The 27627-nt window shown below is 56.2% G+C and overlaps 4 protein-coding genes and 1 non-coding gene across 5 annotated transcripts; 1 reads left to right on the top strand and 4 right to left on the bottom strand.

Annotated features, from left to right (window-relative positions):
• Window positions 1-57: 57 nt before the first annotated feature.
• Window positions 58-6229, bottom strand: BUD23 (BUD23 rRNA methyltransferase and ribosome maturation factor). The gene is made up of 12 exons (XM_009094657.4): window positions 6085-6229; window positions 5946-5983; window positions 5575-5670; window positions 5320-5402; window positions 5143-5239; window positions 4016-4112; window positions 3582-3632; window positions 2540-2625; window positions 2259-2304; window positions 1680-1738; window positions 579-668; window positions 58-445 (listed from the first exon to the last, which is right to left on the bottom strand). The coding sequence occupies exons 1-12, from the start codon at window positions 6130-6132 to the stop codon at window positions 391-393; spliced, it is 846 nt and encodes a 281-aa protein (XP_009092905.2). The 5' UTR covers window positions 6133-6229; the 3' UTR covers window positions 58-390.
• LOC115484679 (small Cajal body-specific RNA 20) lies at window positions 1102-1234 on the bottom strand. Its single transcript, XR_003945386.1, has one exon. It is a non-coding gene; the product is annotated as a small Cajal body-specific RNA 20 (non-coding RNA).
• A 12-nt stretch (window positions 6230-6241) lies between the features above and the next one.
• DNAJC30 (DnaJ heat shock protein family (Hsp40) member C30) lies at window positions 6242-9089 on the top strand. Its single transcript, XM_050981819.1, has one exon. It carries the CDS (start codon window positions 6308-6310, stop codon window positions 6932-6934), a length of 627 nt encoding a protein of 208 aa, XP_050837776.1. The 5' UTR covers window positions 6242-6307; the 3' UTR covers window positions 6935-9089.
• A 4412-nt stretch (window positions 9090-13501) lies between these two features.
• Window positions 13502-16057, bottom strand: VPS37D (VPS37D subunit of ESCRT-I). Its single transcript, XM_050981867.1, has 4 exons — window positions 15920-16057; window positions 14887-15058; window positions 14320-14402; window positions 13502-14182 (listed from the first exon to the last, which is right to left on the bottom strand). Exons 1-4 carry the CDS (start codon window positions 16040-16042, stop codon window positions 13715-13717), a joined length of 846 nt encoding a protein of 281 aa, XP_050837824.1. The 5' UTR covers window positions 16043-16057; the 3' UTR covers window positions 13502-13714.
• A 1892-nt stretch (window positions 16058-17949) lies between these two features.
• On the bottom strand, window positions 17950-24796 carry LOC103820052 (fibrinogen-like protein 1-like protein). The gene is made up of 4 exons (XM_050981969.1): window positions 24793-24796; window positions 22493-22636; window positions 20111-20173; window positions 17950-18584 (listed from the first exon to the last, which is right to left on the bottom strand). The coding sequence occupies exons 1-4, from the start codon at window positions 24794-24796 to the stop codon at window positions 17950-17952; spliced, it is 846 nt and encodes a 281-aa protein (XP_050837926.1).
• Window positions 24797-27627: the final 2831 nt, after the last annotated feature.

Raw genomic sequence — 27627 nt, 5'->3', positions numbered from 1 at the left:
TACCCAATTCCCACCTCAATATTCCCAGCACCAAGGGCAGGACGCAGGACACCAGCGAACACTTCCAACTCTTTGACTCTTTAGTGAGGAACTGGATATCACATCCTGGCTTACCTGGAGCTCAGCTGGCTCACTGCACTCAGGAAGGTGAGTGATGGCACTGTAGAGCACTGCCCAGCAGCACTGCCAGAGCACTGTCTGCACCTTCACCAGGGAAACAGGGCGGGAAACTTTGCTCTTCAGCAGCACCTGAGCCAGTTTGTACCTTGAAGAGCCACAGTGACCAGTCCCAGCAAGTCCCCAGGTGTGGGGTGCCATCTGTGCCATCCACAGGAGGCTCTCTGGAGGCACCCAAATGCCACCTTCCACGGCAGCAGTGTCCAGAGCAGTTCAGAAGCGAGGACGGCGCTTCCGGCCCGTGTATTTCGTGTCTGCCCGCACCTCCCTGTGGGAAAAGCAGGGAACAGCTCAGCACCACCTGCAGGGCACTGGGGAGGGGAAGGGAGCAGGTTTGTGGCAGGAGGCTGGGCAGGTGACAGCAGGTGACAGCCTCTGAGGCAGGACTCAGCTGGACTCACTTGCCCTGGCGGCGTCTGCGCTCCTTCTTCTCCAGGATCCAGTCCCGGCTTTTCTTCACAGACTTGCCCTTGACATTCCTGAACCGTGTCCTGTGGGGAGAGGGGACAGCAGCTGGAGAGGAACTGAGGTGTGGGGACACATTTCTCTGCCCCAGAGGATTGTCACCCAGAACTGGGTTACAGAAGTAGTGAGTTTCCCTCCCACCACCCCTGGGCAAGAGGCTCAGGCAGCACTGGGGCAGGTGGCCAAACTCCAGGCACTGGAAGAGGAGGAGGAGGCTGATTCCAGCCCTGGCTGGGAGCTGAGGGACCCTGACCCATGAACTCCCCCAGGCCATACCCCATGTCACACCAGCACCATGCTGCTCTCTGGGCTCTCAGGGCATTACAGGCTCATGCACAACCACCTCCCCCTTGTCTGCTCTACTCCAAACAAGACAGGGTCAGGCTTTCTACAACGTTCCCAGCTCTGCTACTGCCCTCCAAGACCAGACAGCCCTTAGACTGAGTGAGCAGAGAACAGCAATGTAAGAGGCAGGAAAACATGGCAGCCACAAGCTCCTGGCAGCCATGACAACTTTCCTCTGGTTTTTGTCCTGTCTCTCCCAATGGCTGCAAGAGGGGCTCCTCCCTGCACCACTGCTGTGGGAAGAGACAGGGCCAGCAGCAGAAAACCCCAGGCCACAGCTAAGACCTGGACAGGAGAAAAAAGGGAATGCCAGGACTCAGGCACTGCAGCCTGCCTCCATGGCTCCATCAAGAGCCCCGGAAACATTCCCTCTGCCACACCCTGGCATCAGCTGGAGAGCCCAGTGCAGGACAGAAAGCACACCTGACTGACTGCTCAGCTACAGCTCAAGGGTAAGAGCCCTAGAGCTGTAGCTGAGCATGAAAGAGCCTATGGAAGAGCCCTGAGAACTAACTAGTTCTGTTCCCTGTGTCCCTTGGGAAGATAAAGCAGTTCCCTCCTGGGCTGCTGTGAGTTCTCCCTGTCCTTCCCCTCCCATTGATTCTCCCATAGCAGCAGTGTGGTCCCCAGTAAAGCTCAGCCCTCAAAGGCTCTTTGCAGGGAGAACCTGCAGCCTCACCCCCACAGGATACCTCTCATTGGTGAACTTTGCCTGCTGTGGCTCTTCACTGGCACACTCGGTACCAAGGCCCTGGAAAGCAAAATTGGGAAGTTGTGTTCACCTCTGGGCCAGGCACAGCCCTTCAAAACTAAGGGGAATGCAGGGATCTGCAAGGGGAAGGACCAGAGCAGGAACAAACTGGTGTTCCAGAAATCACGGCCAAAAAAGGCAGATGTCAGAAGAACAGTTTAAAGAGGGAAGGGTTTGATTGGATATGGGAAGAAATTCTCCCCTGAGAAGGCAGTGAGACCCTGGCACAGAGTGCCCAGAGCAGCTGTGGCTGCCCCATTCCTGGTAGTGCCCAAGGCCAGGTTGGACAGGGCTTGGAGCAGCCTGGGACAGTGGAAGGTGTCCCTGCCCATGGCAGGGGTTTGGAACAAGATGAGCTGTAAGGTCCCCGTGATGATATGAGAGCAGGGCTTGGTGACTGGCAGAAAAATGTAGAAATGAAGTCACATCTGCACTCACAGAGCTGTTTGGGTCCCACACTGCCCACAGCTCCTCCACATCACCCAGGACAGCAGCTCTGCTGCCTCATGGAGGCCCTCACCTTTGGTAATGTGCCAGATGTCCCAACAAAGAGACAGAGGAAGAACCTGAAAGAACAAGAATAAAGAGCATTAATGTGGGATTCAGCATGTGAATCTCAGTCCTCAGGCAAGACTGTGATGGTTTATAACAGAGTCAGATCTAAGCTTTAACCTCTGTCCAGAACTGTATAATGGGAGAGAGACAGCTCAGGGGAAGGGAAAAAAAAAAAAAGGAAAAAAAAAAAAGATCACTGCCAAACCCAGGCTTCACCCCAAACAGAGACAGAGATCCAGGACTCACTTCTTGGCTTTGGCACTGTTGGGGTAATCCACCACCATTCCCCCTGTAAATCCAGCTCTCATGGCTTGGGCAGTGATGAGCTCCAGCTGGGGAAAGCAGCAGGTGAAAAGTTAATGAGCAGCCATCCCCAGGAAAGCCCAAGAGAGCTCTGGGAGCACCACAGCAGGCTGGGCATTCCCAAGAGGGACTGCTCCTCCTCCTGCTAAGCTCTGCACCTATCTCCTGGTTCTGCACTCCCATCCACACACCAGTTCCCTGCCTTTGCTGGCTCTCCCTGCTCCTCAGTCTAGCTGGGTTAGCTGGCACAGCAGACTCTCCAGGACAGGGATACCGGGCTGGAATTTCCAGACCTGAGTTAAGCCAGTCTTCAAACCCACACTCACATCCTGTCCCACCACTTTAATTTTAAGGCCCAGCCCAAGACACTCTATGAAATATGCATTTCCTTAAGCCAGGTCTCATAAGCTTTTGGAGATCTATTTCACACCTAAGATAGCTCAGCTACCTTAGAAGGCATAAAATCAGCAGGATGGTTTTTCTAGTAGTGTTGGAAACAAAAAGGTTTTAATAAAAGGCAAAATAACAAAACTTTTTACAGAGAAAAACCGAGCTAGGTGCAAGAGGTAAAACACCTCACAAAAGCCATTAGTTTCTTTGTTCTCTTCTTTTTCTAGTAAATTGCTTTGCCAGGACTTTTTGGCTTTTGTCTAATTAGCTATTTTTAAGTTTGAGGTGAAATCTTAAGTCTTATGAAATGTTTTTTCACTTAATTAAGAAGAAAACCTTCTAAGCTTATTTTATTTTTAAAGGGACAAAAAGTATTTTGTCACTCTGTCAACAAAGAACCCATTCCTATAAATCTGTGAAACAACAGAACCTGCACAAGGTATCCTCCTTACAGGTTATTTTATGGGCTCCTGAAGAGCTCTAGAAGTGGCAGGGGGGACGGAGTCACTGCCTTGTAAGAACATGGTGCATTCAGAGCCCCAAAGAGGAAATGATTTCTCTGCCTGACCCCTCCCAGCTGACTGATGGGCTGTACCTGCTCTGAGTTCTCGGGGTACAGCTGCAGCACAGCTCGGGATCCTCGGGCCTGCAGGAGACAGAGCTGATCACACACCTGCCCCAGTGCAGGCAACCCCTCTGCTCACCCAGCCCAGCCCCCGACACGAGCTCCCTCCTCCCCAAAACCTCCAGGACCAGGCTCCCAGGAGAGCTGCTCAGCCCACAGAGCCAGTGAGGCACAGGGGGTGCACCAGCTATCCCAGAATCACAAACTGTTAGGTTTGGAAAAAAACAAGACCATCAAGCCCAACCTTGATGAGAAGCAGCACCAGGCAGGAAGGCAGGCAGTGGCTGCTCCTGCCAGTCTGCTTCAGAGCAGCATTTACTTAAAACAACCTGACTTGAAGTATCTTGCTAAAAAGCAAAGCCACAAGAGCAGCAGAGCTGTGGCTGGTAGAGGGTGGCACTTACCAGGGCAGTGTAAAGAGTGGAGAAGAACCTGTAGAGGCGTTTGGGGGGGCTGTGTGACTTCTTGTCAGCATTACAGAGCCACTGCACTGCAGAAATACTGAGAGGGAAAAGGAGACCCTCAGGACAGTCATTGCTTCCTTCACAGAGCCTGCCACCTCCCTTTGAGCTGAATTCCTGCACTAGGCATGTGCTGGGCCTCAGGGAAATGATTTCATTTCCTCTGTGTTGCTCTGCTTTCTGTTTCACAGCTACACAAACCCCTCTGGAGACTCACAAAACTTAACAAGTGTGTAAGTTAAAGGACAGAAGCATCACCAAGCACCCCCTTTAGTGCAAGTGCTCAAATCCTAGAATGACAGAACGCTTTGGGTTGCAAAGGACCCTAAAGCTCAGCTTGTTTCAGCCCTTGCCATGGGCAGGAACACCTCCCACTGTCCCAGGCTGCTCCAAGCCCTGTCCAACCTGGCCTTGGACACTTCCAGGGATCCAGGGGCAGCCACAGCTGCTCTGGGCAACCTGGAGGCCTCACTACCCTCACAGGGAAGAATTTCCTCTCTGTATCTCACCTAAATACTCCCCCTCTCAGCTTGAAGCCATTAGTCCTGCTCCAAGCATCACAGTTCCTGAGCAGCACTGGAGAGCTCAGCTGTGTCCCTTCCTGGCCAAGCAGGTTTTCTCAAAGAGCAATTTAAACCAGAGCTTTTGGCTCAGCAAAGGACAGCCCTTGCTTCTTCCCAGCTCTCCTCTAAGCAGCTAAGTCCCTCTGTCCCCTTCATCCCAAATCAAACCTTGATCCAGTGACTGACTTCTCTAAGCTATGCCACTTCACGCTTTGTTCTCCTCCTTGGAGCAGGTCTCAGCCACCCTGACAACATCCCCAGCTTTACTTTCTTCCCTTTAACAAAATTCCTAGCTCAGCAGCACAAAAGGACAGGGAAGCAGCTGTCACAAGCTGTTTCTACCATCCAGAGTTTTGGAGGTTTGTCCTGGAGTGATGGAGCCAAGGTGCACGGAGCAAAGAGAGTGGCTGACAAGGCCAGTCCCTCTCAGCTGGGGTTTATCAGGTGTGCACCATGGGGACTGTGACTGGGGGTGTCAGGAGAGCTCAGCTACAGGCACAGACTCACCTGATACAGCCATCAAACATGCCAGGCCTGAAGGGAATGCCATGCCCCACATCTGCAAGGAGAAGGTCTCCTTCCACCTCCCTCTCCACGGCCACATCTGCACAGAACACAGCACAGCTCAGGCAACCAGCTCCCACCCCTGGGGCCTCTGAGGGTCTCAGGGGAGGTTGTGCTCACCCAGCATGGCAGGGCTGATGTCCATGCCAATCCAGTAGTGACCCTCCTCAGAGATGTAATCCCCACTCAGCCCCGAGCCGCAGCTAGAGGGAGGAAGGGGAAAGTGCTGGGCTCATGGGGCTGCTCTGAGGCTGTGCTGGCCACACACACCCAACCTTACAGCAGCCCACAAAAGGCACTGGGCCATGGCCACTCCCTTGCCCATGCACCCCTCCAGGCCCAGCTGTGCCACAGCCCGGGCAGAGCCCCGCTCACCCCACGTCCAGGAGGAGGCACGCACGGTCCTCGGGCAGCCCCAGCAGCTCCACAGCCCGCTCCGACATCTGCGACTGGATCTCCACCACGCGGGAGCTGCGGCACAGCACAGCGTGGGCAACAGGCGACATCCCCGGCACTGCGAGACCCCGCACTGCCCACGGCAGGACCCGAGCACCCCTCGCCCCCGCCAGGATCCGACCCTGCCCCTCACTCCCGCCGCTGCCGGACCCCCCGGCCTCCCGGCAGGGCCCCCAGAGCTCCCGGCATGGCCCAGGACCAACCCCCAACCCTCGATGGGTGCCCCGTTGCCCGCCCCATGCCGAGCCCCTCCCCGCCCCACGCCACCCGCAGCGCCGGTCCCGCCGTACTTCTGGGTGTACTTCCGTGCCTCGGCCTCATCGTAGAACTGCAACGAGAGAGGTGGGCGCGGTGAGACCTGGCCCCCCCAGGCGTGTCCGGCCCCCGGTTCCCCCCCAGGCGTGCCCGGTCCCCTCCATCGCCGCTCACCAGCTCGGGCGGCCCGCGGTGCTCGGGCCGGCGGCCACTGCCCGCCATCCTGCGGCTGCGTGACGTCACTTCACGGCGACCGCACTGCACGCGCCCTGTGGGCGCTGTGTCTGCATACGTCACTTTTCCGCGACCATGTCTGCAACGTTACGCCTCCCGCCGGTGACATCACTGGTCCGCGCCGCGGCGGTCATCATGGCGGCGGGCGGGCGCTGAGGCCGCCATGGGCCCGGCGGTGCTCGGGCGGCTGCGGCCGCTCCTTCCCGCCGCCCCGCGGCCCGGTTGTGCCCCGCCGCCCTACCGGGCCGTGCAGACGGGCGGTGCTGGGGCCCCGCGGGCGCGCCGCGATCTCTACGAGGTGCTGGGCGTCCCGTCCACAGCGACAGCGGCGCAGATCAAGACGGCGTACTACGAGCAGTCCTTCCGCTACCACCCCGACCGTAACGCCGGTAGCGCGGCCGCCGCCGCTCGCTTCGCCGCCGTCAGCGAGGCGTACCGGGTGCTGGGCAGCGCCGCGCTCCGCCGCAAGTACGACCGCGGGCTGCTGAGCGCCGCGGAGCTGCGCGACGCTCCCCGGCCCTCGGGCCGCCCGTCTGCCGCCGCCCCGCCACCGCCCCGCGCCCCCGCCGCCCGCCCGGGGCCCGTCCCGACTCCCTTCGACTTCGACGCCTTCTACCGCGCTCACTACGGGGAGCAGCTGCAGAGGGAGCAGCTGCTGCGGGCCCGGCGGGAGCAGCTGCGCCTCCGGCGGGAGGAGTTCGCGGCACAGGGACGCCTCCGGGCCCTCTCGGATCTCTCCATCGGGCTCTTCTTCTTCCTGGGCGTTGCTCTCATCTACGGCCTCAAGTGACGGCGGGGCGGCACGGTGTCACCGGGGGCTGGGGGTGTGCCTTGCACAACCCTGCATCTGCTGGTCGAGCTGTGACATTGCACCCTGCCAGCGTGACCTTCAGACACAGTGCCCTGGCTGGCACGGGATGTGCCCTCTGGATGCCTTCTGGGGGCACAGCCTGGGCCAGGCTGCTCAGGGTGACCTTGCAGGGGTGGTGCAGGAGCTCTGCAGGCTCTTTGTGTGCCCCCTCAGCCAGCACCACCTGCACAGTGCCTGGCAGGTGAGCACAGTCCTGGACTCTGGACTGGGATGTGTTCCCTCCTTGGCACAGCTGTGTGACCCTGGGTGCCTGCAGAGATTAAAGGCTGTCACAGGTGCTGGGTGTTGTGTGTGTTCAGGGCTGCTCGTGCTCAGCTGTGCCTCTGGTTCCTGCTGCTGCCAGGCCTGTGCTGTCACAGCTGCTGGGACCACATCTCTGGAGCTCCTCATGTCCCAGCTGCATTACCCTGTGAGAATGGCAGGTACAGGGGTCTGAGATCAGACCTGAAAAATGCAACCTGAGCCCGTGGCCTGGTCAGTGTGTGACATTGCCTGGAGGTGTGTGACAGCACTTTGGTGTCTATAGTCCTCTGTCCTGCCTGGGGCCTGCCAGGACCTTCACACCACCCCTCCCTCTGGGGATGTTGGCTGTGGTGCACCTGTGAGCAGCCAGTGCTATTCTCTGTGTCTTACACGTGTCTGAGCATCATTTGCACAAGAGTATTTGCCTCTTTAAATACTGAAGTGTTTTAAGAACTGAAGATTGTGTTTCTGAGAACCTTTTCTCTCTCCTTGGGTGAAGGTTCACCTGTGCTATGCTGCTGCTGCCTGGAGGGAGAGAAGCTTCCTGGCCATGGCCTGAGTGTGCAAAGCACTGTGTGGGACACTGGGTTTGCTGTCAGTGGGGTGAGCAGGAGCCCAGGCCTTGTTCCCCCATCTCCCAGAGCCTGGGGTGTGTTTTGTCCCAGCACAAGAATGTTACAAGTGAATGCCCTGTGTCTGCAGGGTGCATTTCTGTGATGCTGCTCAGAGCCTGGGGCACAGCAGGAACACCCTGCCTGCAGCCTGCATAGCAGGGGCAATGAGCAGGTTGGGCAGGCAGTGGGGAAAGAGGAAAAGAATTATACAGAGCCAGACAGGCTCTGAGAGCACTAGAAGAGTCTGAAACCAAGCCAAAAGCTAAATCCAGCACAGTGGCCATGCCACAGCAGGAAACAAGCACCAGGAGGCTGCAGCTGGAGGAAGCAGGCTGTTCCCTGGGGGATGGGGAACAGCAGCCCTGCACTCCCCATCCACTGTGGGATACTGAGGAAAGGAGCAGCAGGGCCTGGGATGGAGCAGGCTGAGAGCTCAGGCCTGCTGTCACTCTGTCCAGTGAGGGCTGCTGGAATGGGGGAGGTGGGTGAGGAATGACAAAGGGCACGGTGGCCCCTGAGGGGATGAGGAAGGTGGACACAAGTTCAGGCTGATGTGACCAGTGGCTGCCAAGCTCTGAGCAAGCCCAGCTGGCCATAGGGAATAACCCTCACGGGGTGAGGGCTTTGCTGCTGGCACGAGGCATCTCTGGGCACCTTCCCCATGTGCAGGGCCAAACTGGTCCTTGGCACCTCTCCTGCTTGTGCAGGATTGCTCAGGATTGCTCTCTGCCTGCTTTCAGCAGCCTTGTGCCACCTCCAGCTGCTCACTAGAGGCTGCTGCATGCTGGGACTAAGCTCAGCCCAGGGGCAGAGTGAGCTTTCCATGGTCCTCTCTGGGTGCCATTGTGTCCCTTCACCTGGGATCACATCACTGGGATGTCACAGTGGGGACACAGGAGCCTGGTGTGCCCTGCTACAGAGGGGAGCTCTCTGGAGTTGGGGCTCTGGCACCTGCTGATGCCTTTTCATGCTCATCTTCATTCTGTAAACAAATCACTCAAAAGATCAGAGGTAGCTTTTTGGGCAGGATTTGGCAGGAAGCATTACTTTGCAGGCTGGAAAAGCCAGCAGTGTCCATGGCACTAGGGAGCACTCCTGTGGCTCCCCCTACACAGGGGGTTTGGAGTTCCTGCTGCTGGCTCTTCTCTTCCTCCTCAGGTCTCTGTGATGTATCTTGAAGATTAAAGACATCCAGCCATCAATTGGTGACAAAATGACACATCTTTCTTTTTGTGGGCTGGGTGGTAAATATTCCTTGCACTTGCTGGAAAGCAGGGCTGAGGGGCAGGCAGGTGTTTCACATCCTGACTTCAGCCAGTGAAGAACAGGGCAGGGGGGGAGTTCTGTCTGCCCTGCTGGGAAGGGTGGGCATGCAGCCTGCAGTCAGCAGGGCAGGGTGGCCTCTCTGGAGGTCCTGTTCTGTGCTGCCTGACACCCAGGGGTGGCTGTGCCCTGGTGACATCCCCTGTGCTCTGCCCTCACCTGCTGCCTGGACAGAGGAGGGTGCCCTAAACTCTGCAGGGTCACCTTTGCCCTAGTCAGGCCTGACTGCTCCTCTGCTCTGGGAAGGATTTCAGGAGCTTGGGCAGCAAGTGGCTGGAGCTGGTCCAAATGCCCAGCCTGCCTCCCAGCACCCAGCACAGCACTGTTCTGCCCCATTTTCTCCTTATGTCAACAGTGTCATGGTATTCTTGCTGTTCCCCAGCTGTTTCCTTGATGGAGAGGTGCCAGGAGAACTGAGCACAGCCTGTGAGGGTGCCAGGGGTGGGTGGTGCCAGGGGCTGTGAGCTGGACAGGGTTGGAAGGTAAAGGATAGGATAAAGATGGAAGGAAGGATATAGGAGGATAAAGCTCAGTAATTCCCTGTGGCCTTTTCATCTCAGGAGCCAGGATGCATCCCTGGGGACACTGACACACAGAGGGTTGTTCCTGTGAAAACAGGAGCCCCCCTTCCTGCAGCTGGGGCAAGGCAGCCATCAGCAGGGTCACAGCAGGGGACAGCTGTGAGCTCCCAGGTCGTTTTCCTGCTTTGAGGATGTGTCCAGTCCCTGCAGCACAGCTCAGGAGCAGACAGCAGCAGCAGCTGAGCTGTCCACAGCCCCTCCTGGCCCAGGTGAGGGTCTTACCCATGAGCATCCCGAGGACTTTGCTGGAAGGAGTGTAATGTTCCCAGCAGGGATTTCTTCCTCCTCAGTCTCCAGCCCACTGGGGCCGTTCTTACAGATATTCTGGCACATTCTACCCCTCCCTTCCGCGCCCTGTGTCTCCACATTTCACTTTCCTGCAAGTGATGTATGTGTCCATGTTGCTCTCTCTCTTTGCACCAGGTTTTGCCAGCTGTGTGTCCCTAAAGGAACTGTCTGAGGTGAGTTGCTGGTGGGGCCTCAGCCATCCAGGGGCCTCATCCATCCCATGCCTGCCCATCCAGGCCTGCACTGTTCTACCCTGCACCTTCACCCCACAGGATGTTTTGGTGTTGCTCATTCCCACCCTAAATCACTGGCAGCAGATATCAAAGGGAAGCACCAAAATCTGAGTAGTTAACAGCCACTTGGGAATTGGATGCTGTGGCAAGCTAAGGGAATCTAAGGCTCCAGGGAAACAAACCAGCTGAATGGAGCCTGATGGCATGGCCTCAGTGCTGAGACCCTCCAAGCTCAGTGCAGAGCCCACTCCCCACCCTGCCCCAGCCCCTTTTCATGGCTGACCCCCATAACTGCAGGTTTGGGGTGCTGAGCTGCCCCTCAGCTGGTGGGTGCTGGGAGTGTGGGGTCTGAGTGCCTCCTCAGGGCCTCCTCCTGGAGCTGGCCTGCTCTTTGGAAAGGAAGGGATCAAACCTGACTGCTGGCAGAGCTTTGCTTGTGAGGGGCAGGAGCAGGGAGCTGCAGGCTGGGAAGCAGAGTCCTGAGCAGCAGTGAGGGGTGGCCACCAGCCTCCTTCCTCCAAAAGGGGCTGGCCTGGCAGGGATGGGGGTGAGGGGACAGCCCCTGGGACAGCCCCAGCCCTCAGCTGAGTGGGCAGAGCTCTGTGCCCCAGGGCAGCTGCTGGTGCTTCTGCCCTGCCAGGGAAGGGCTGCTACGGTTGGCAGCTCCCGAGGGTGGGGGCAGCTCCCCCTCCCTTCAGCAGCATCCCCTGAGGCCACTCCTTGGTTAATAGAGTTAATTGTTAATAGACAATTAACTGCTCCGTGCCTCTCCAGGGGCCCCAGCTGGGGCACACTGGTCCTAGCCCAGGTTTGTCCCCCTTTTGCACCCCTTTGCCTGGGGGTTGTGGCTCAGGGGATTCCTCAGAGGAGTGGGGGCACCCCTCTCCTCCCAGCTGTTGTGGCTCTCCTGGGCTGGGGCTGTTCCTTATCCAGCCTGGAGCCAGGGATGGGGGGCACCCCCAGCTCCCTGCCCAGCTCTGGCTGCACCCCAGCTGGCAGGGGGCTGGGCTGGCCCAGCAGAAATGAATGCAGGTGCACACCCATGGCAGCCCCTCCTCCTCCTCCTCCCCAGGGTGAGCAGCAGCACCTTTACCCTCCTTGACTTCATCGTGCAGGGCAGGGACAGGCAGGGAGGGGCACAGGACAGGCAGGAGGGGCAGAGGGGGTCACCCTGTCCACTGTCAGCCCCTGCCTGTGAGCCAATGTCCCCGCCTGCCCTGTGTCCCCAGTCCCAGCTGGCCTGTGGACGGCCTGGAGCTGTTGGTGGCAGTGGGCAGGCACATACCCCTCAATCTCCAGGGATACAGCATGCACCCCCTGCCAGGATCACCACAGCTGGGGTGTGCAGCCACCCACTGGGGCCAGCCAGTGTGTGCCCCAAACTGGACAGCACCAGCTGCAGGGTCGCAGGAACCTCCCCAGGGCAGGGGCTCACCTGGCTTGGAAGCTTCCCAAGGTTCTCCCCCCTGAAGTGGGGTGGTGGCCAGCCCAGCAGGACCCTGGATTGTCAAGGCCTGCCCAGTGCTTCCTGAACTTCCTGGGGTGCTGCAGGGCTCCTGTGGACTGACAGACAGACAGAGCATGGCAGCAGAGCTCACCTTGGTGCTGAGACTGTCACTTCTAGTGCTGCAGCTCTCATGGACACACACTCACCTCGGCCAGGCTGCAGGGGCAGCTGCTCACCCTGAGAGTCCTCACTCATGGGGCCACTGGGGTGACTCAGGAGCTGCAAGGGACCAGGGACATTTGTCCTGTGGCAGACCCATCCAGCCTGGGGCTGCCCAGCCCAGGGGAGCTGTGCAGGGCAGGCACTGCCTGGGGAGATGCACTGTGGGGTCTGAATAGTTTTTGGGTGGCTTTGCTGCTCACCATCTGATGCCTCAGTGCTGTGCCTGGTCCCCTGTGGCAGGGCAGTGACAGCCAACCAGCACTGCCTGTGGCTGAGCAGGCAGGTGAGCACAGAGCCTGGCTGGCAAACAGGCCTTGCACTGCCAGGCTGAGCCCAAAGTGGGACTCAGGAAAGCAGCAGGTGCTTTGTGAAACTCCAGATATTCCAGTGACTACCACCTCCTCACATGCCGGTAAAGGCACCGTGGCTGGTCCCCTATTTATCCCAGTTTTAAACCTCCTTTAACTGGTAATACTGGAATATTAGCCATAAATGAGGGCTGAGGTTTGGCATAAGGCCAGGTAGCCTCAGTGGGGGAGAGTGATCAGACCCTGCAAGCTAATGACCTGTATTTTGGGGCCTTCTGCTGCTTGGGATGACTTCCAAGCAGTCTACATAGCAGGGGCAAGATGCAGGTTGGGCAGGCAGTGGGGAAAGAGGAAAAGAACTATACAGAGCCAGACAGGCTCTGAGAGCACTAGAAGAGTCTGAAACCAAGCCAAAAGCTAAATCCAGCACAGTGGCCATGCCACAGCAGGAAACAAGCACCAGGAGGCTGCAGCTGGAGGAAGCAGGCTGTTCCCTGGGGGATGGGGAACAGCAGCCCTGCACTCCCCATCCACTGTGGGATACTGAGGAAAGGAGCAGCAGGGCCTGGGATGGAGCAGGCTGAGAGCTCAGGCCTGCTGTCACTCTGTCCAGTGAGGGCTGCTGGAATGGGGGAGGTGGGTGAGGAATGACAAAGGGCACGGTGGCCCCTGAGGGGATGAGGAAGGTGGACACAAGTTCAGGCTGATGTGACCAGTGGCTGCCAAGCTCTGAGCAAGCCCAGCTGGCCATAGGGAATAACCCTCACGGGGTGAGGGCTTTGCTGCTGGCACGAGGCATCTCTGGGCACCTTCCCCATGTGCAGGGCCAAACTGGTCCTTGGCACCTCTCATGAGAGAAACAGACACTCATGGCAGGCTCTGCACCCCTTGCAGGAGCTCTCAACTTCCCCAGGGAAGTGAAGTCCTGAGCCAAGTGCAAAGGAAAGGTCTGGGGCTCCTCAGGCTGGAGGGCTCTCCTTGGCTGCCAGTCACCTCCAAGCCTGGCAAGTGCTCCCTGGTAACCCTTTTCTGCCTCATCCTGCTGTTCATAGCTAGAGCAAAGGGCAGAGCACGGAAAGAGCACACACAGAGCATGGAAAGAGGCTTTATTAAGGAAGCATGTGGCACACCCAGTGCTCCTGTGCCTTTTCCCTGCTATCCCTCCCAGCTAAGCCCACTGACACCCCTACGAGCCACCCACTCCCACTTCCTTTCCCCATTCCTCCTGCTGTGGATGCAGAGCCCTCCCCCCAGCAGCTCCCAAATGCAGAACCCTCTGCCCCCACCCCGCACCTCCATCCCTCGATGAGCTCCCCCATGTGCCTGCCCCACAGACCCTTTGGATCTGTGCCTACAGCACCCCCCATCCCTCCTGTCCCTGCCCTCGGTGCTGTTCCCAGCCCCGGGAGGGGGGGAGCGGGTCATGCCCACCCTGCCCTGCTACCGGTGCGGCGGCTCCTGCTCCCGGGGCTGGGGGCTGAGCACGGGCACGTGTCCAACGAGGCGCAGGGGAGAGCCCAGGCCGGGCACTTCGGAGCAGGGAGATGCTGGCTGCTGTGCCAGGGCTGGGAGATGGTGCTTGGGGGGTGCAGCCGGCACGGGAAAGGGCACGGCAGCCTCCGAGGGGATGAGGACGGCAGGCACAAAGCCGTAGGACAGATCAAAGGCTTTGGGGGCTGCTCCGCTCTGCAAGGGGGCGAGGCGGGCTGGTGCCATGCTAGCTGGGGCACCTGGGCACCCCGCAGGGTCCCTGCCCACCTGGTCCTTCTGCACCTGGTCCTTCTGCAGCAGCTCCTGCAGTTTCTCCAGCTGGGTCCGGCAGACGTGGGAGCGTGTGCGGCTCTGGCAGAAGGACTCCAGGAAGGACTCGAGGGGCAGCTCCTGGGCCAGGAACTGCTTTATCTGGGCCTGTGGGATGGGCCGTGGGATTAGAGGGAGCACCCCTTGGACCCTGGGTGCAGGCCCGGGCATGTGGGAGGGCATGGAGAGCACCCCGTGGCCCTGGTAAGGAAGGGACAGCAGCACAGGGGTCTCAGCTAACTCACCTCTGACTCTGATTCGGATGCATCAAGCTTGGCTTGGAGCTGGCCCAGGGCTCTCTGTGGGCTCCACTTCTCCAGGTAAACCTCTGTGTGTCACAAGGGGATGGGGCTGCCAACCTTCTCCTGGATACCCCTGCTGCTGAATTTCCCATCCTCAAGCGTCCACTCTCCCCCTCCTTGCACTGAACCCCCCCCCAAACACACCCCTGGAGCCACCTGCACACCAAGGCTTCCATCCCACCCTGGCTGCCCAGAGAAGCTGTGGATGCCTCATCCTTGTAATTGTTCAGGGCCAGATTGGACGGAGCTTGGAGCAGCCTGGTCTTGGAGGTGTCCCTGCCCACAGCAGAGGATGGAATGAGATGATCTTTAAGGTGCCTTCCAACCCAAATGATTCTGTGATTCCATGGCTGGTCCCAAATAAGGATTTGCTGTGTCACAGTGAGCATCATCCCCCACCACTCCTGGTCATGGCTGGAGTAGGGTCAAGAATGCTGAGCCCACCTGGACCCTCATATTAGCAGGGGTTGCTCTGGATGTGCCTCAGCCCATGGGCTGCTCCCGACTCACCCAGGCGCTGCTGCTTGTCCCAGCATGCCTCTCGGATCTCCTGCAGCTCCTGGTACTTGATGGCCAGCGAAGCCTTCCCATCCTCCAGCCGTGGGCGCAGGGACAGATTCACCCTGGCCTGGGTGCAATTTGAAGCCAAACACATTTCCCGCTCCAGCTGAAGACTCTGGAACTGTGGGAATGGGATCGGGGCCGTGTGTGTCAGCAATGAGAGAAATGGGCAGAACCAGCCAGATCCAGCACCTTGCCGGGCGGGGGGCGGGGGGCAGTGTCCATCCGGGGGTGAACCCTCTTTTTCGGCACTGCCTCCATCCCTCTGCTTTACGTGGGAAGGGGGCGCATCCCGGGGGAATGCGGCGACTGCAGCCGGGCTACGCAGGCTGGCTAAACCCGACCGCGGCAATCTCAGCGCCGGCTGCCCGGCCGCTGTGCAGGGAAAGCGCTCGGCAGAGGACACGGTGTCACGGAAGGGACACGCACCCTCCCCTCGCTGCGCACACACCGTCTGCACTCGGGGCCACCAGGGAAGAGGCTGGAATCGGGCCGAGAGCGATTCCACAATAACCTGCGCCCGTTCCCGCAGCGGAGCCGGGAGAGCGCGGGGCTCATCCCGGCTGCGGAAAACGAGACCAGGCTGGAGGGCGGGCGAAGGGCCGGGGCCTCGGCAGATCTCGGGATGCGGGGGCAGCGGACGGGGCTTGGTGGCCGTGGGTTGGTGGCCATGGGTTTGGTGGCCCGAGGTTTCGCACCGGGAGTCCCGCGCAGCCGCGGTCGGGACGCCCGGGCGGAGGCTCCCCCGCCCCGCCGGTGGCTCTGCGGCTCCTCCGGAGCCCCCGGGATGACGGGCGTCAAGATGAGGGCAGCGAGAGACGGAGCCGGGGCCGGCGGGAGGTTCCCGGCCCCGGGGTGCCAGCTGCGGGCCGCGGGCGGCTCCGCCCTACGCACCGGGACAGCCGCGAAGGAGAGAGTGGCGCACGGCTCGACCCCGCCGGCGGCGGGACACCGGCCCCCGGCCCCCCGGCCCCGGCCGTACCTTCCTGCTGAGGCGGGCGGCGCGCTGCAGCCGCGACTCGTCCTGCAGCAGAGCTCGGAGCTGCGCCGTGCTGAGCCCCCCGAGGAGGCGCGGGGAGCCGGGCGGCGCCGCGGGCCGGGACATGGGCCGGCTCCGGGATCGGCACCGGCACCGGCACCGGCACCGGCACCGGCACCGGGACCCCCGCCCCCGCCGCCGGGAGCCGCGCGCGCCGCCTCGCGCCCGCCGCCCCCGCCGGTCTTAAAGGAGCCGCAGCGGAGCGCGGAGCGACCCCGCACCGCTCCCGCACCCACACCGCACCCGCACTGCTCCTGCACCGCACCCACACCGCACCCGCACCCGCACCGCACTGCTCCTGTACCGCATCCGCACCGCTCCCGCACCGCACTGCTCCCGCACGGCTACAGCTCCAGCACCGCATCCGCACCGCACCGCATCGTGCCGCCCCTGGCCGGGGACACGGGCGCTGCTCTCGCTGAAGACGCTGCGCGCAACCCGAACCCTCTGAGAGCACCCTGCTCCCGGCTGTGCCCACCCTGCTCCTGCTGCACGGATCCTGCTCCCTGCTCTGTGCAGCCTGCACCCTCCGTGCACACCCTGTGCTCCCCGCTGTGTACCGCAGCCCTCTGGGCACATCCCGCACACCGAGTCCTCCTGTCACCACTGCGGTTTCACTCCTCATGCCCTGGGAGTGAAGCCTGGGACAGCCTGGTGCCCTGTTACCCACTGGCTCAGGAGAGGTGGGAGCCATGGGGCACCTTGTCCCTGGGGTACCCTGTCCCTGGGGCACCCTATCACCAGATCACCCTGTCCCTGGGGCACCCTATCACCAGATCACCCTGTCCCTGGGGCACCCTATCACCAGATCACCCTGTCCCTGGGGTATCCTGTCCCTGGGGTATCCTGTCCCTGGGGTACCCTGTCACTGGGGCACCCTGTCCCTGGGGTATCCTGTCACTGGGGTACCCTGTCACCAGATCACCCTGTACCTGGGGTACCCTGTCACTGGGACACCCTGTCCCTGGGGTATCCTGTCACTGGGGCACCCTGTCCCTGGAACACCCTGTCCCTGGAACGCCCTGTCACAGCGGGTCTGTGCAGCCTCTTTGTCCCCTGAGGAAGGCTGCCCCACTGGGACCAGGAACTGCTGCCACAGGGTCACGAAATGTTTGCAGGGATTCAGGAACCTAGAAGAAAAATTCCAGGACCCCTCTAACAGCCATGTCTCCTTGCTCTTCCAGCTTCTGACCTTGGCACAGGAGAGCTGCTCTTCCAGCCAACACAAATCCATCCTGGAGCTGCTCTGTGGATCCCCTCCCTATGCTGTGCAGATCACAGGGCCTTTATCACAGTGTAACTGGGTTTAATTTTCTCACATCCAAGAGAAACACTCAAGGCTTTCTCTCTCCAGGCTGAGTAACCTGGTTTAGTGGAAGGTGTCCCTATCCATGGCAGGGGGTTTGGAATGAGATGGGTTTTAAGGTCCTTTCCAATCCAAACCAAGCTGTGATTCTATGATAAGCCTCAAGACTCCAGTCCTGGCACCTGACATGGGATTTCTTGGGTCTCAGGGGAGAAGATCAGAGGTACAGAAGAGATGTCATTACTGAAGAATGAGCTCAAGCAAGCATGTTTATTGGATGCCTTATCAAACACTGCAGAAAGGCTCAGAGTACATGGAAATTTGGGGCATTGCTTTCTGTGAGTTCTGGAGACAGCAAGGAAACTCTGATGTCACTCCAGGGCTGTGTGTTTTCCTCCTACAGGGAACGTACATGTGGAATCCACAAATTTCATCAGTGTTTTTTTAATTCTTGATTATGAACATTATAACAAGGAATCATTGGCAAGCACAGGGGAACGGAGCTGAGCAGAGGGGAGTCTGCAATTGGAGAGGGGGACTGTAAAGTGGCACTTCATTAAAGCCCTGCTAGCCTTGTGCTCCTCGCTCTGCTCCAGAGAGGCTCACACTCTTTGGCCGTGAAGAGCCTTTGCAGAGTGGCCACTGTGGACAGGAGGAGGAGGAAGCACTAACAATATGAAGCTGGTTTAATGAGGATAAGAGAGGATTTGCAGTTCCCCTTGCACAGGTTGCCCCATGTCAGGCCCCCCTTGTAATTCAGCCGCACAGAGTAACACGATGAGTACCACCACCCTCCCTCGTAGCTGTAGGCACAGTTCTTACTGTAAGTGTCCTGATCCTGGTCCTTTGTGGAGAATTTCATGTTGTCATGCATGTTGTTGGGATTGTCTGAGGTCATGGCATCCCCGGCTGTGCCGTTGTAGGAGCCCAGCCTCAGGCGGTAGCCGTGCTCCTCGTCCTCCACGCTGAACAGGTTGTAGTCTGCGAAGCTGAGGTTGTCTGCAGAGTCCTGGATGACAAACCTGACCTGGTAGACCTTCTGCTTGGCAATCTGGTGGATGTACTCTGTGCCCAGCCAGTACTCGGTGCGCACGTTCCCGAAGCCGAACTTGTAGGTGCTCCAGGCCTCGGCCCAGGTGACAGGGGTGTCCCTCTGGTTCCTCTGGATGACGGTCCAGCCCCCGTGGGTCACGTTCATCTCGCAGTACACCACCAGGTGGTGCAGCCCTTTGGGCTGGATGATGTACACGCCGCTGTGGCTTCCACGGGGGATCTCACTGCAGTCCTTGGGCCACCCTGAGGCTGGGAACAAGAGCTGGTTATTAAATCCCCCTGAAAGTGGGGTGGGTTTTTTTGTGTCTGATTCCTTTTGCACACACATTCCTGGGCTGCATTCCTGCCAGGTGCTCACAGGAGTAAACCAAAATCTTGCCATGATCAATGTAAGAGTTTATCAAATCAGGGCACCCTCGACACAGGAGCAACGTGCTCTGACTCCAATGATTCAGAAGGCTGAAAATTGCTTTATTAAGCTATATTATATTATCCTACGCTTTCTTAAGTTATATTATATTATATTATATTATATTATATTATATTATATTATATTATATTATATTATATTATATTATATTATATTATATTATATTATATTATATTATATTATATTATATTATATTATATTAATTATATTATTACTATAGTACTCTATACTACACTAAAGAAAAACCCATGACCCTTTCAGTTATGACACAGCTTTGATCCAATTGGCCAATCAATCAAAACAACCATCAGCAAAGTCCAATTAACAAATCCCTTTTGGTGAACAATCTCCATAACACATTTCGTATGTGCCAAACAACAGGAGCACCAAGAGATAGGAATTGTTTTAATTCCCTTCTCTCTCTGAGCTTTCTCACTGCCTTCCCCAGGAACAATCCTGGGAGGGAGAATTATGTCTCTCTCTGTTCAAAGAGTTTGTGAATACCACAAGAGTTGAGCTTCACATCTTCCTAAGACAGGATTCAAACTGATGGGGGCACAACTGAAAATGTCTGGTGAGACCAAGCCAGGATCTCTGTCCCAAGGACCCCCACCCAGGCTGGGCTGAGTCTCAGTGATTTGCCTGTGTCATGCAGATGATGCATCACCACAGACAAATGCAAATCTGGGGGACAAAGTCACCTGCTGGTACAGCACAGAGGTTTAGTGCTTTGCCCCAGAGAGTGGGTGACCAAGACATTCATATCTCTAATAATTAAATCAGCCCTTGGGACCTCAACAGGGCAAAGCCATTGTTGTTCTCTGGCCTTACCTAAGCAGCTCTTTGGAAACTTCCTGACTTGTTGGATTTGATTATGGCCTTTCCATGCCCAGAGTGTCTGCACCTCATACAACAAACAGCTGAGTGTACCTACACACTGCTGGGAAGGAATTTGCCCCACTTCCAGTACCTCTGTCACCAGCAGGACCAGGCAGGACCTATCTTTGGCCTTAGGGGCTGATGTTGACCCAGCCAGCTCAGTAATTCTGTCACATCCAACTGTGTAGTGAAAATAGGAAAGTGACTAATCACCACTTCCCAGGAATGAAGCATCACTTTCCAGTTTGGACGTTTATCTGGAAAATTCCCCATGCAAAATCACCTCATCAAGTACTGAGCCCAGGACACAGCTGGCAGCAGAGTCCCCTGAGCTTGTAGCTGCAGCCCAGCAGAAAATCAGCATATTCCTGGCAGGAGCCAGTGCAGGTGTCAGACATGGGAGAGGTATGAGAGCTCTTGGTGAGCCCAGTGATGGTGGAACCCCCCAGCAGAGGCAGAGACTCACCATGGCTCATGGGTGGGTGGTGGGCGAGGTCCCTGGCCTGCCGGACGTGTCCATCACCATCATCTAAATTAACACAGGAGACAGCAGTGAGGGTGGTGGTGTTTGAGGGTCCCCAGGATGAGGGAAGAGATGGGAATCTTGACTCCATGTTTCAGAAGGCTGGTTTATTATTTTATGATATATATTATATGAAAAGAAAATGATATACTAAAACTATACTAAAGAAAAGAGAAAGGAGACATCAGAAAGCCAGAAAGGAATGAATAATAAAATCTTGGGAGTGACCAGAGTTCCAACACAGCTGGACCTGTAATTGGACATCAAGTAAAAACAATTCACATGAGACCAATCAAAGATGCACCTGTTGGTAAACCATCTCCAGACCACATCCCACAGCCATCAGATAGTTATTGTTCATATTTCTTTTCTGAGGCTTCTCAGCTTCTCAGGAGAAAAATCCTAGTGAAAATATTTTTCAGAAAATATGTCAGTGACAGAGTGAGTGTGGGGAGTAGGCATGTCAAAAGCCTGCTAGGAGAGCTCAGTTTTCTCTAGATGATATTTTTCTGTTACTGGTGTTAATTCCAGAGGAATTCACCAATTTCAGATATCAGCAAGTTGGTAATTTGGGGGAATTTGCATGGTGTTAGAGTGAGGCTGATGCTTTTTTGGTGGAAAGGATTTGGGCATGCTGTGTAAGCGGAAACCCCTGCTGGTGGTGCCAGCACTGGGAAGGTGTTTGTGGAGTGCAGCAGGAGCACTTATGGACTTGGGATTAAAGAGGGGGGGAAGAAAAGTGAGAGCAGACACAGGAAAACTGGCTCAGGTGCCAGGAGTTGGGAGAGGTGTCTGCTCAAAAGGGAATTTGAAGGGTGTTGCTGGAAGAGAAGAGGGTTTAGAATGAGTCAATGCAATTCTTCTGCAAGGACATCTCTGTATCCACTGATGGCTGTAAAACAGAAGGATCAGGTCACAGGCTCATGGAATCACAAAAGCCATTCCTGTCCCCTCTCTAAAACAGACAATTCACCCTGCAGCTGCTGCTGTGACATCCTCAAGTACCTGCTCCCTGCTCTCAGTCTCAGCTGGCACTGTCTCACCTCCTCCCTTGTGAAGTGTTTGACTTGAGCCTCTTGCACTCTGTGTAAGCCCATTCCTGACACATTCTGCCTGCCAGACTTCTGACTTTCTCTATTTTGCTATTGACTCTCTTTTTGGCTCCCTTTGACCTTCTTTACCACCTGAGCCTGTGTGGAGTGGGAAACACTCCTGTGACATTGTCTGGAGGACTTTCCTACCATGGCCTGCATTTATTCTGCTGCAGGCACATGGAGCTGTTCACTCCTGTTTGTGCTGTAAGGCAGTCTGCCTCTGCTCCTTTCTGCCTTCATACCCCATCCCTTTGGAAGCACTCTTCTCCAAGTCAGCCTTTGGAATGCTGGCCTGTCTATTATGGTTTGCATTCATGCTGCTGATGCTTTCAGTGTTGTGGGTGAGAGACCACAAAACCATAGAATATCCCAGGTTGGAAGGAAACCACAAGGGTCATCAACTCCAGCTCCCTGCACAAGACAACCCCAACATCACACCCTGTTCCTGAGAGCATTGTGGAGCCCAGAGCACACATTCTTTCTCTACTCAGACTTGTAGTTCTTGCTGAACTCTTCTTCAGGCTCAGTGCTCCCCATGCTGGCAGTTTCCTGACAGGTGATCTGAAACCAAACACTTGGACCTTGAGCTCCTCTGCCAAGCACATTTCCTCTTCCCTTGGAAGGGAATCAGCTCTTTCTCTCGTGCCACATGCCACCCACAGCCCCTGTTTTTCCCTGAGCATTTCTTCAAGGCCTCCTCACTGCTCCTGGTACCTGTAGGTTGCTCTGTGCCATCACCTGGCTGATTGCCCTGTGCCAGTGCCACTGCCCAAACTCTTTGTATTAACTTCATTCATTTCCTCTTTGTATTGAGGTCTCCCTTGAATTCAGTTCTCCACTGATGATTTCCAGAGATGAAAACTGTTCCCCTTGTCCTCAAAACACACAGGGAGCATCTTTAGCCCTTCTTCTCCAAGGGAGAGCACATGGCCCACAAGACTCCGGGCTTGGTCTTGCTGCCAATTTGTCCTTTCTCCAGTGAGCTCTGAGCTTTGGGCTGTGCTTCTGTCCCTAATGGACAGAAGAACTTCATGCCATGCAGGAGATGAGACAGGCAGCAAGCAGAAGGGGACCCTAAGGTCACTCTTGTTCCAGTAGGACATTCTCAGATCAGTGTTTAGTCCTTCCTTGGTGTGACAGAGGTGAGGGCAGGCTGGTGAGGATGTAGGCTCTGTAGGATCTGACTGATCAGGACCTTGTTAGCCTCTCCCTGTTTCAGGGCCAGACTTACCTAGCTGGGAGGACTCTGGGGGAGCATTCATAATGTCATCCATCGTGCCATTGAGGAGGTACAAGTTCCTTATGTCAACATCAGGAAAAGATGCTGCCAGGGCTAGCAGGCAGGTCAGAAGCAGGAGACAAAGGCACTGGGTAGCTGAAATGGGAAGAGGTTGGAAGAAAGAGATCAGAACTCTTCTATTGGCAAGCCACTAACCCCATTCAGAGTAAAACAGGAAAATAAAGCTCTGTGTAGAGCTCCCTCAGAGCTGTGGGCCCCATGCAGATGAGTTCATTTAGATGAGCTCTCCTGCACACATTAGCAGGAGTCATTAGTGGTGCCACCTGCTGTAGTGGCACCAAAGAAGTCCCAAAACTGTGTCCAAACCCAAAGTGTCCATGATCAGAAATCTCTATAAAACTCAAGACTTGGGTCTAGACATAACAAGCAGGGTGAACACAGAGGGAGGATCCCCTTTCTTCCCAGCTCCCATCGCACAGAATTCACAGAATTCACAGAATTACTGGGTTGGAAGAGACCTTCAAGATCATCGAGTCCAACCCAGCCCAAACTCCTCAACTACACCCTGGCACCCAGTGCCACATCCAGGCTTTGTTAAACACACTCAGGGATGGGGACTCCACCACCTCCCCGGGCAGCCATTCCAGAACTTTATCCCCCTTTCTGTAACAACTTTTACCCAATATCCAACCTGTATTTCCCTTGAGGCTGTGTCCTCTGGGTCTGTCAGTTCTACCTGGAGAAAGAGCCCAATCCCATCTGGGCACAGCCACCTTTCAGGGAGTTGTAGAGTGATAAGGTCACCCCTGAGTCTCCTTTTCCCCAGGCTGAGCACCCTCAGCTCCCTCAGTGCTTCCTCTCAGGGTTTGTGTTCCCAGCCCCTCTCCAGCCTCGTTGCCCCCTCTGGATGTGCTCAGTGTCCCGACGTCCTTCCCAACCTGAGGGGCCAGAGCTGGGCACAGCACTCCAGGTGTGCCCTCACCAGTGGTTTGAGCTGGGGCTGCCCTGGGGCTGTGGGCAGTAAGCCTCAGGCAGGGCTGTGTGTGTGCAAGCAGCTTGGCAAATGAAGGCAGCACAGCCCTCCAGGATCAGAGCAGGTCTGGGGTAGATGATGCCCTTTCTGTGGTTATGTTGGTTATGTGGCTGCCCCAAGATTTCCATATGTGGGCAGCTGGTTTGGTCTGCTCTGGTTCAGAGCACTAGGAAAAACCAGCACACTTTTTGCAGTATTCAAGCTAAGTAAAATAACAGAAAGTTTGTTCTGATTCCTAAAGAGTGAGACATTGTGGAGCTGCCTGCCCAGGGGGAATTCTGCTCCTGATAAGACACACACAGCTCACCTGGCAGATTACTGGTGTGAACCCCTCACTGTTCAAAACCAAGCAGAGCCAACACCTATGGCATTTCCCAGGGGTACCTGGGTTTGGCACCATTCTCTGGGATGCCTGAGAAGGAAAATGATCCTGGATGCCAGCCTGGAACCACTGTGTGGAATTGCAGCCACCCCAGGGACAAACACCCCATTCTGGGAATGCTCAGAGATGTCCCAACCTATTGTGCTGGTTACAGTTTTACAGCAAGTCTTAAACACACTTCACTCCAACTGATTCACTTCTCAAAACATGGGGTGTGTTGATATATTTGTGTTTAGGGACATGTTTAAAGACATTTTTCCTTGAGGCCCCCAGGGAAGAAATGCTCCCCCACTGCCAGCCCTTCCCCTGGGAATGGTCATGAAAAGTCTGCATAGGAAGGAGAGGCAAAGGAGGATCAGCCTCTTTTGGGGCTGTGCTGGGGACAGCAATGTGCCCTTGAGCATCTGACCTCCTGATCTGGATACCTGTTCAATATCACATTCAGCAAGAAAATCTAAAAAAATCCCTTTCTGCTCTAGGGTATTTAACAGTTTCCTTGGAGAACTGAAATTTGCGAAGAATGGTAAATACAAAACTTGTAAAATGGTCTGTGTGCTGCTCCAGGGCTACACTGGTACAACCTGGATACAGCAGAGCATGAAGGCTCCTGCCCCAGCTCCCAGCCCAGGGCACAGCAGGCAAGGACTCAGCACCAGGATATCCAGGGTGTGGGGGAGGACAGAGCCTGCAGCAAAGTGCTGGGATACCCTGTGAGCTGCAGCCACACACTGAGGTGCCATCCCATCCCATCCCATCCCATCCCATCCCATCCCATCCCATCCCATCCCATCCCATCCCATCCCGTCCCGTCCCGTCCCGTCCCATCCCATCCCATCCCATCCCGTCCCATCCCATCCCATCCCACCCTACACTCACCCATGCTGTCTCTGTGGGGACCTGTGGAGCACAAAGCTGCGTGGTTTTGGCCAGGCTGGAGGGGTGTCCAGCCTGAAAGTTATAGGGTTGGGCAGGTGAGGGGGTGGAGGCATGAGACCCAAACCTCAGCACTTGTCCTCTCGTTGGCAGCAGGAGCAGTGGCTTAGGGCTTATTTGCTCTCCACCATCAAGTGATCAGTCCTCAGACAATGAAGTCACACAGGTGAAGAGCTTTCTCCAGAGACAAAGCAAATAATTTTGTGCCAATAAGCAAATTATTTAAAATAACCACAATTCAGTGTGCAGTGTTTCCCCAGGGAATGACGTTCTTGGGGCATCTCCTCAGAACTCAACTGGTGAGTAAACACCCAGGTGACTTTCACCTCCTGGGTGGAAATCAAACATCAGGCGTAAATCACTCTCTTCAGAGCTGACATTGAGCTCAACAGCCCCTGGGAACCCCACAGACCCTTCAGGGAAGAGGTACTCCAGTGTTCCTGGGAAACTGAGCCCTGAACTTCACAAAGTTCCACTCCAGTGCCTCCCAACACCCCTGCCCTGCCACTGCCACACTGCCCCTTGTGCAACAGGCACTGTGGCCCCCCTGGCACCATGGTGGCTCTTGCAGCAATCACAAGGGAGTTCTGGGCATCATGAAGTGCCACTGATGTAAAATGGTCTCACTTCGAGCCCCTCTCTGCTCTAGGAGCCCTTACACCATGGATGCACACAGAAAATGCCAGACCTCCCTTTTCCCTGGGATGGATGCCTGCAGTGTTCTCAGTCAGGAGAGCTCCTGCAGCCCAGCAGCCACCCCAGGCTGGGCAGGCAGGGCTTTCTGTCACAGACTGTGTCCTTGCAGTGTGGTCACCTGGGCAGGGACACTCCCGTGCCTGTGCAAGGACAGGCAGTGACCCTCAGCAGGGCTTCTCCAGCAGCTTCCAGACAGCTTTTACAGGAGACTGCAGCCCATGTGAAGATCAGGATGAGCAAAGCAGGCAGGGGAAAGGTCACAGAGAGGATTTCTCCAAACACCCAGATCTATCCTGCTCCTGTTCAGTGTATTTCATAGAAACACAGAATCCTGGAAAGGTTTGTGTTGGGTCTTTCTTCAAAGACCATTTTGTTCCATCCCCCTGCCATGGGCAGGGACACCTTCCACTAGTCCATGCTGCTCCAAGCCCTGTCCAACCTGGCCTTGGTCAATGTTTGGTTCTGGAACAGCCACAGTTCTGTTTGTTGCTGCAATCCAGGGTGCATCTGGAAAAATGCAGCCAGGAGGGTGAGGGAAGGGATTACTCACCTCCACAGGTGAGACAGCAGCTGCAGGGCTGTGTGGGGGTCCCTGTGCAGAGCAGCAGCTTCAGCTCCAGAAGGATCCAGCCTAGAGCACCAGGACAGCTGGGGCAGATGCTGAGAAAGATGGGTTTGACCAGCCTGGAGAAGAGAGGGCTGAGATGGGATCTTGTGGCAGCCTACAGCTACCTCGTGGAAGGGTGAGGAGCAGGTGGAGTCAGGCTCCTCAGGGCACTGTGTTCTGCTTTGGACCCCTCATTGCAAGAAACAAACTCGAGGCCACTGGAGGCCCCCAGGCTGGTTGGAGCCCTGGAGCTCAGGAAATGTCAGGAGAATTGGAGAGAACTGGGCTTGCTCCTCCTGGAGAAGAGCAGGCTCAGAAGGGATCCCATTGCTGACAGCAACCATCTTCTGGGAGCACACAAAGAACTTATGGGAGCACACAAAGGACATGGAGATTTTTCAAGGAGGTCCATGATGGTGGGATGAGAAGCAATGGATCTAAGTTGGACCATGAAAAATCAAGTTAGAAATAGAGCTTTGCTCCAACATGAGCTTGATCAAATACTGGGACAGGTGCCCAAAGAGAGACTGTGGGATTTCTCTTCTTAGAGGGGTTCAGGACTTGACAATGACTTGCTTGAGCATGGTTTGGACCAGAAGTCCCTCCCAACCTAATTTGTTCCCTCACCCTGTGATTCTGTGACTCTCCTTGGAGGTGCACAGGGAATCATGAGAGCCAACAGACACAAGGGGAAAGAAGGGAAATTAGGTTGTAAAAAATCAGCCTGAGTGTGTTCAAAGACAAAAAAAGAAAAAGTTAGAGAAGTTATGGGACCTCCATTCCCTGACATTCACAACTGACCCAGCTGTGACCCTAAACAGCCCATTCAAGTTTCACTGTTTTGGCGCTGAGACCAACCCAGAGGCACCCAGAAGTCCTGATTTTGGATACCCTGTGTCTCCAGTTCTCTGCAGACCTCCTCCCTGGCCCTCCCATCTCAGTGCTGGGCCCCCCACAGCCAGCCCAGCTGGGGGATTTGCCCTTTCAGGGTTAACAGCTGTTGTGGCCCTCGAGGCTGGTGGTCTGTCCCACCCAGGACCTTCCCCTGGGCCTGTGAGGTTTAAACTCAGTTTAAACTCAGCTCTAGAGCTCCAGTCCTCATCTGAGCACACTGGGAGTACAAAGGCACTTTCCAGTCCTCTCTCTGTCCACTTTTTCTGGATGGATCTCAGACTTACTCCGTGGATGGTTTATTTCCTGGATGGACTGCTCACATCTGTGCCATAGCACATTTCCAGCCCTGCCCTCTGCCCTGTGTCCCTTCATCAAGGATCCTGGATCCAGCTGTGTTTGCCTCACATGGAGCCCACACTCAGCCCTTTCCCCTGTGCTTGGACCTGGCAGGACAGACATTGCCTCCTCATCTCATCTCATCATCTCATCTCATCTCATCTCATCTCATCTCATCTCATCTCATCTCATCTCATCTCATCTCATCTCATCTCATCTCATCTCATCTCATCTCATCTCATCTC

Source organism: Serinus canaria, chromosome 19 (genome assembly GCF_022539315.1).
Source record: "Serinus canaria isolate serCan28SL12 chromosome 19, serCan2020, whole genome shotgun sequence".
NCBI classification, from domain to species: Eukaryota; Metazoa; Chordata; class Aves; order Passeriformes; family Fringillidae; genus Serinus; species Serinus canaria.
Note: the sequence above shows the minus strand (reverse complement) of the source record. Positions and strands in the feature narration are given on the sequence as shown.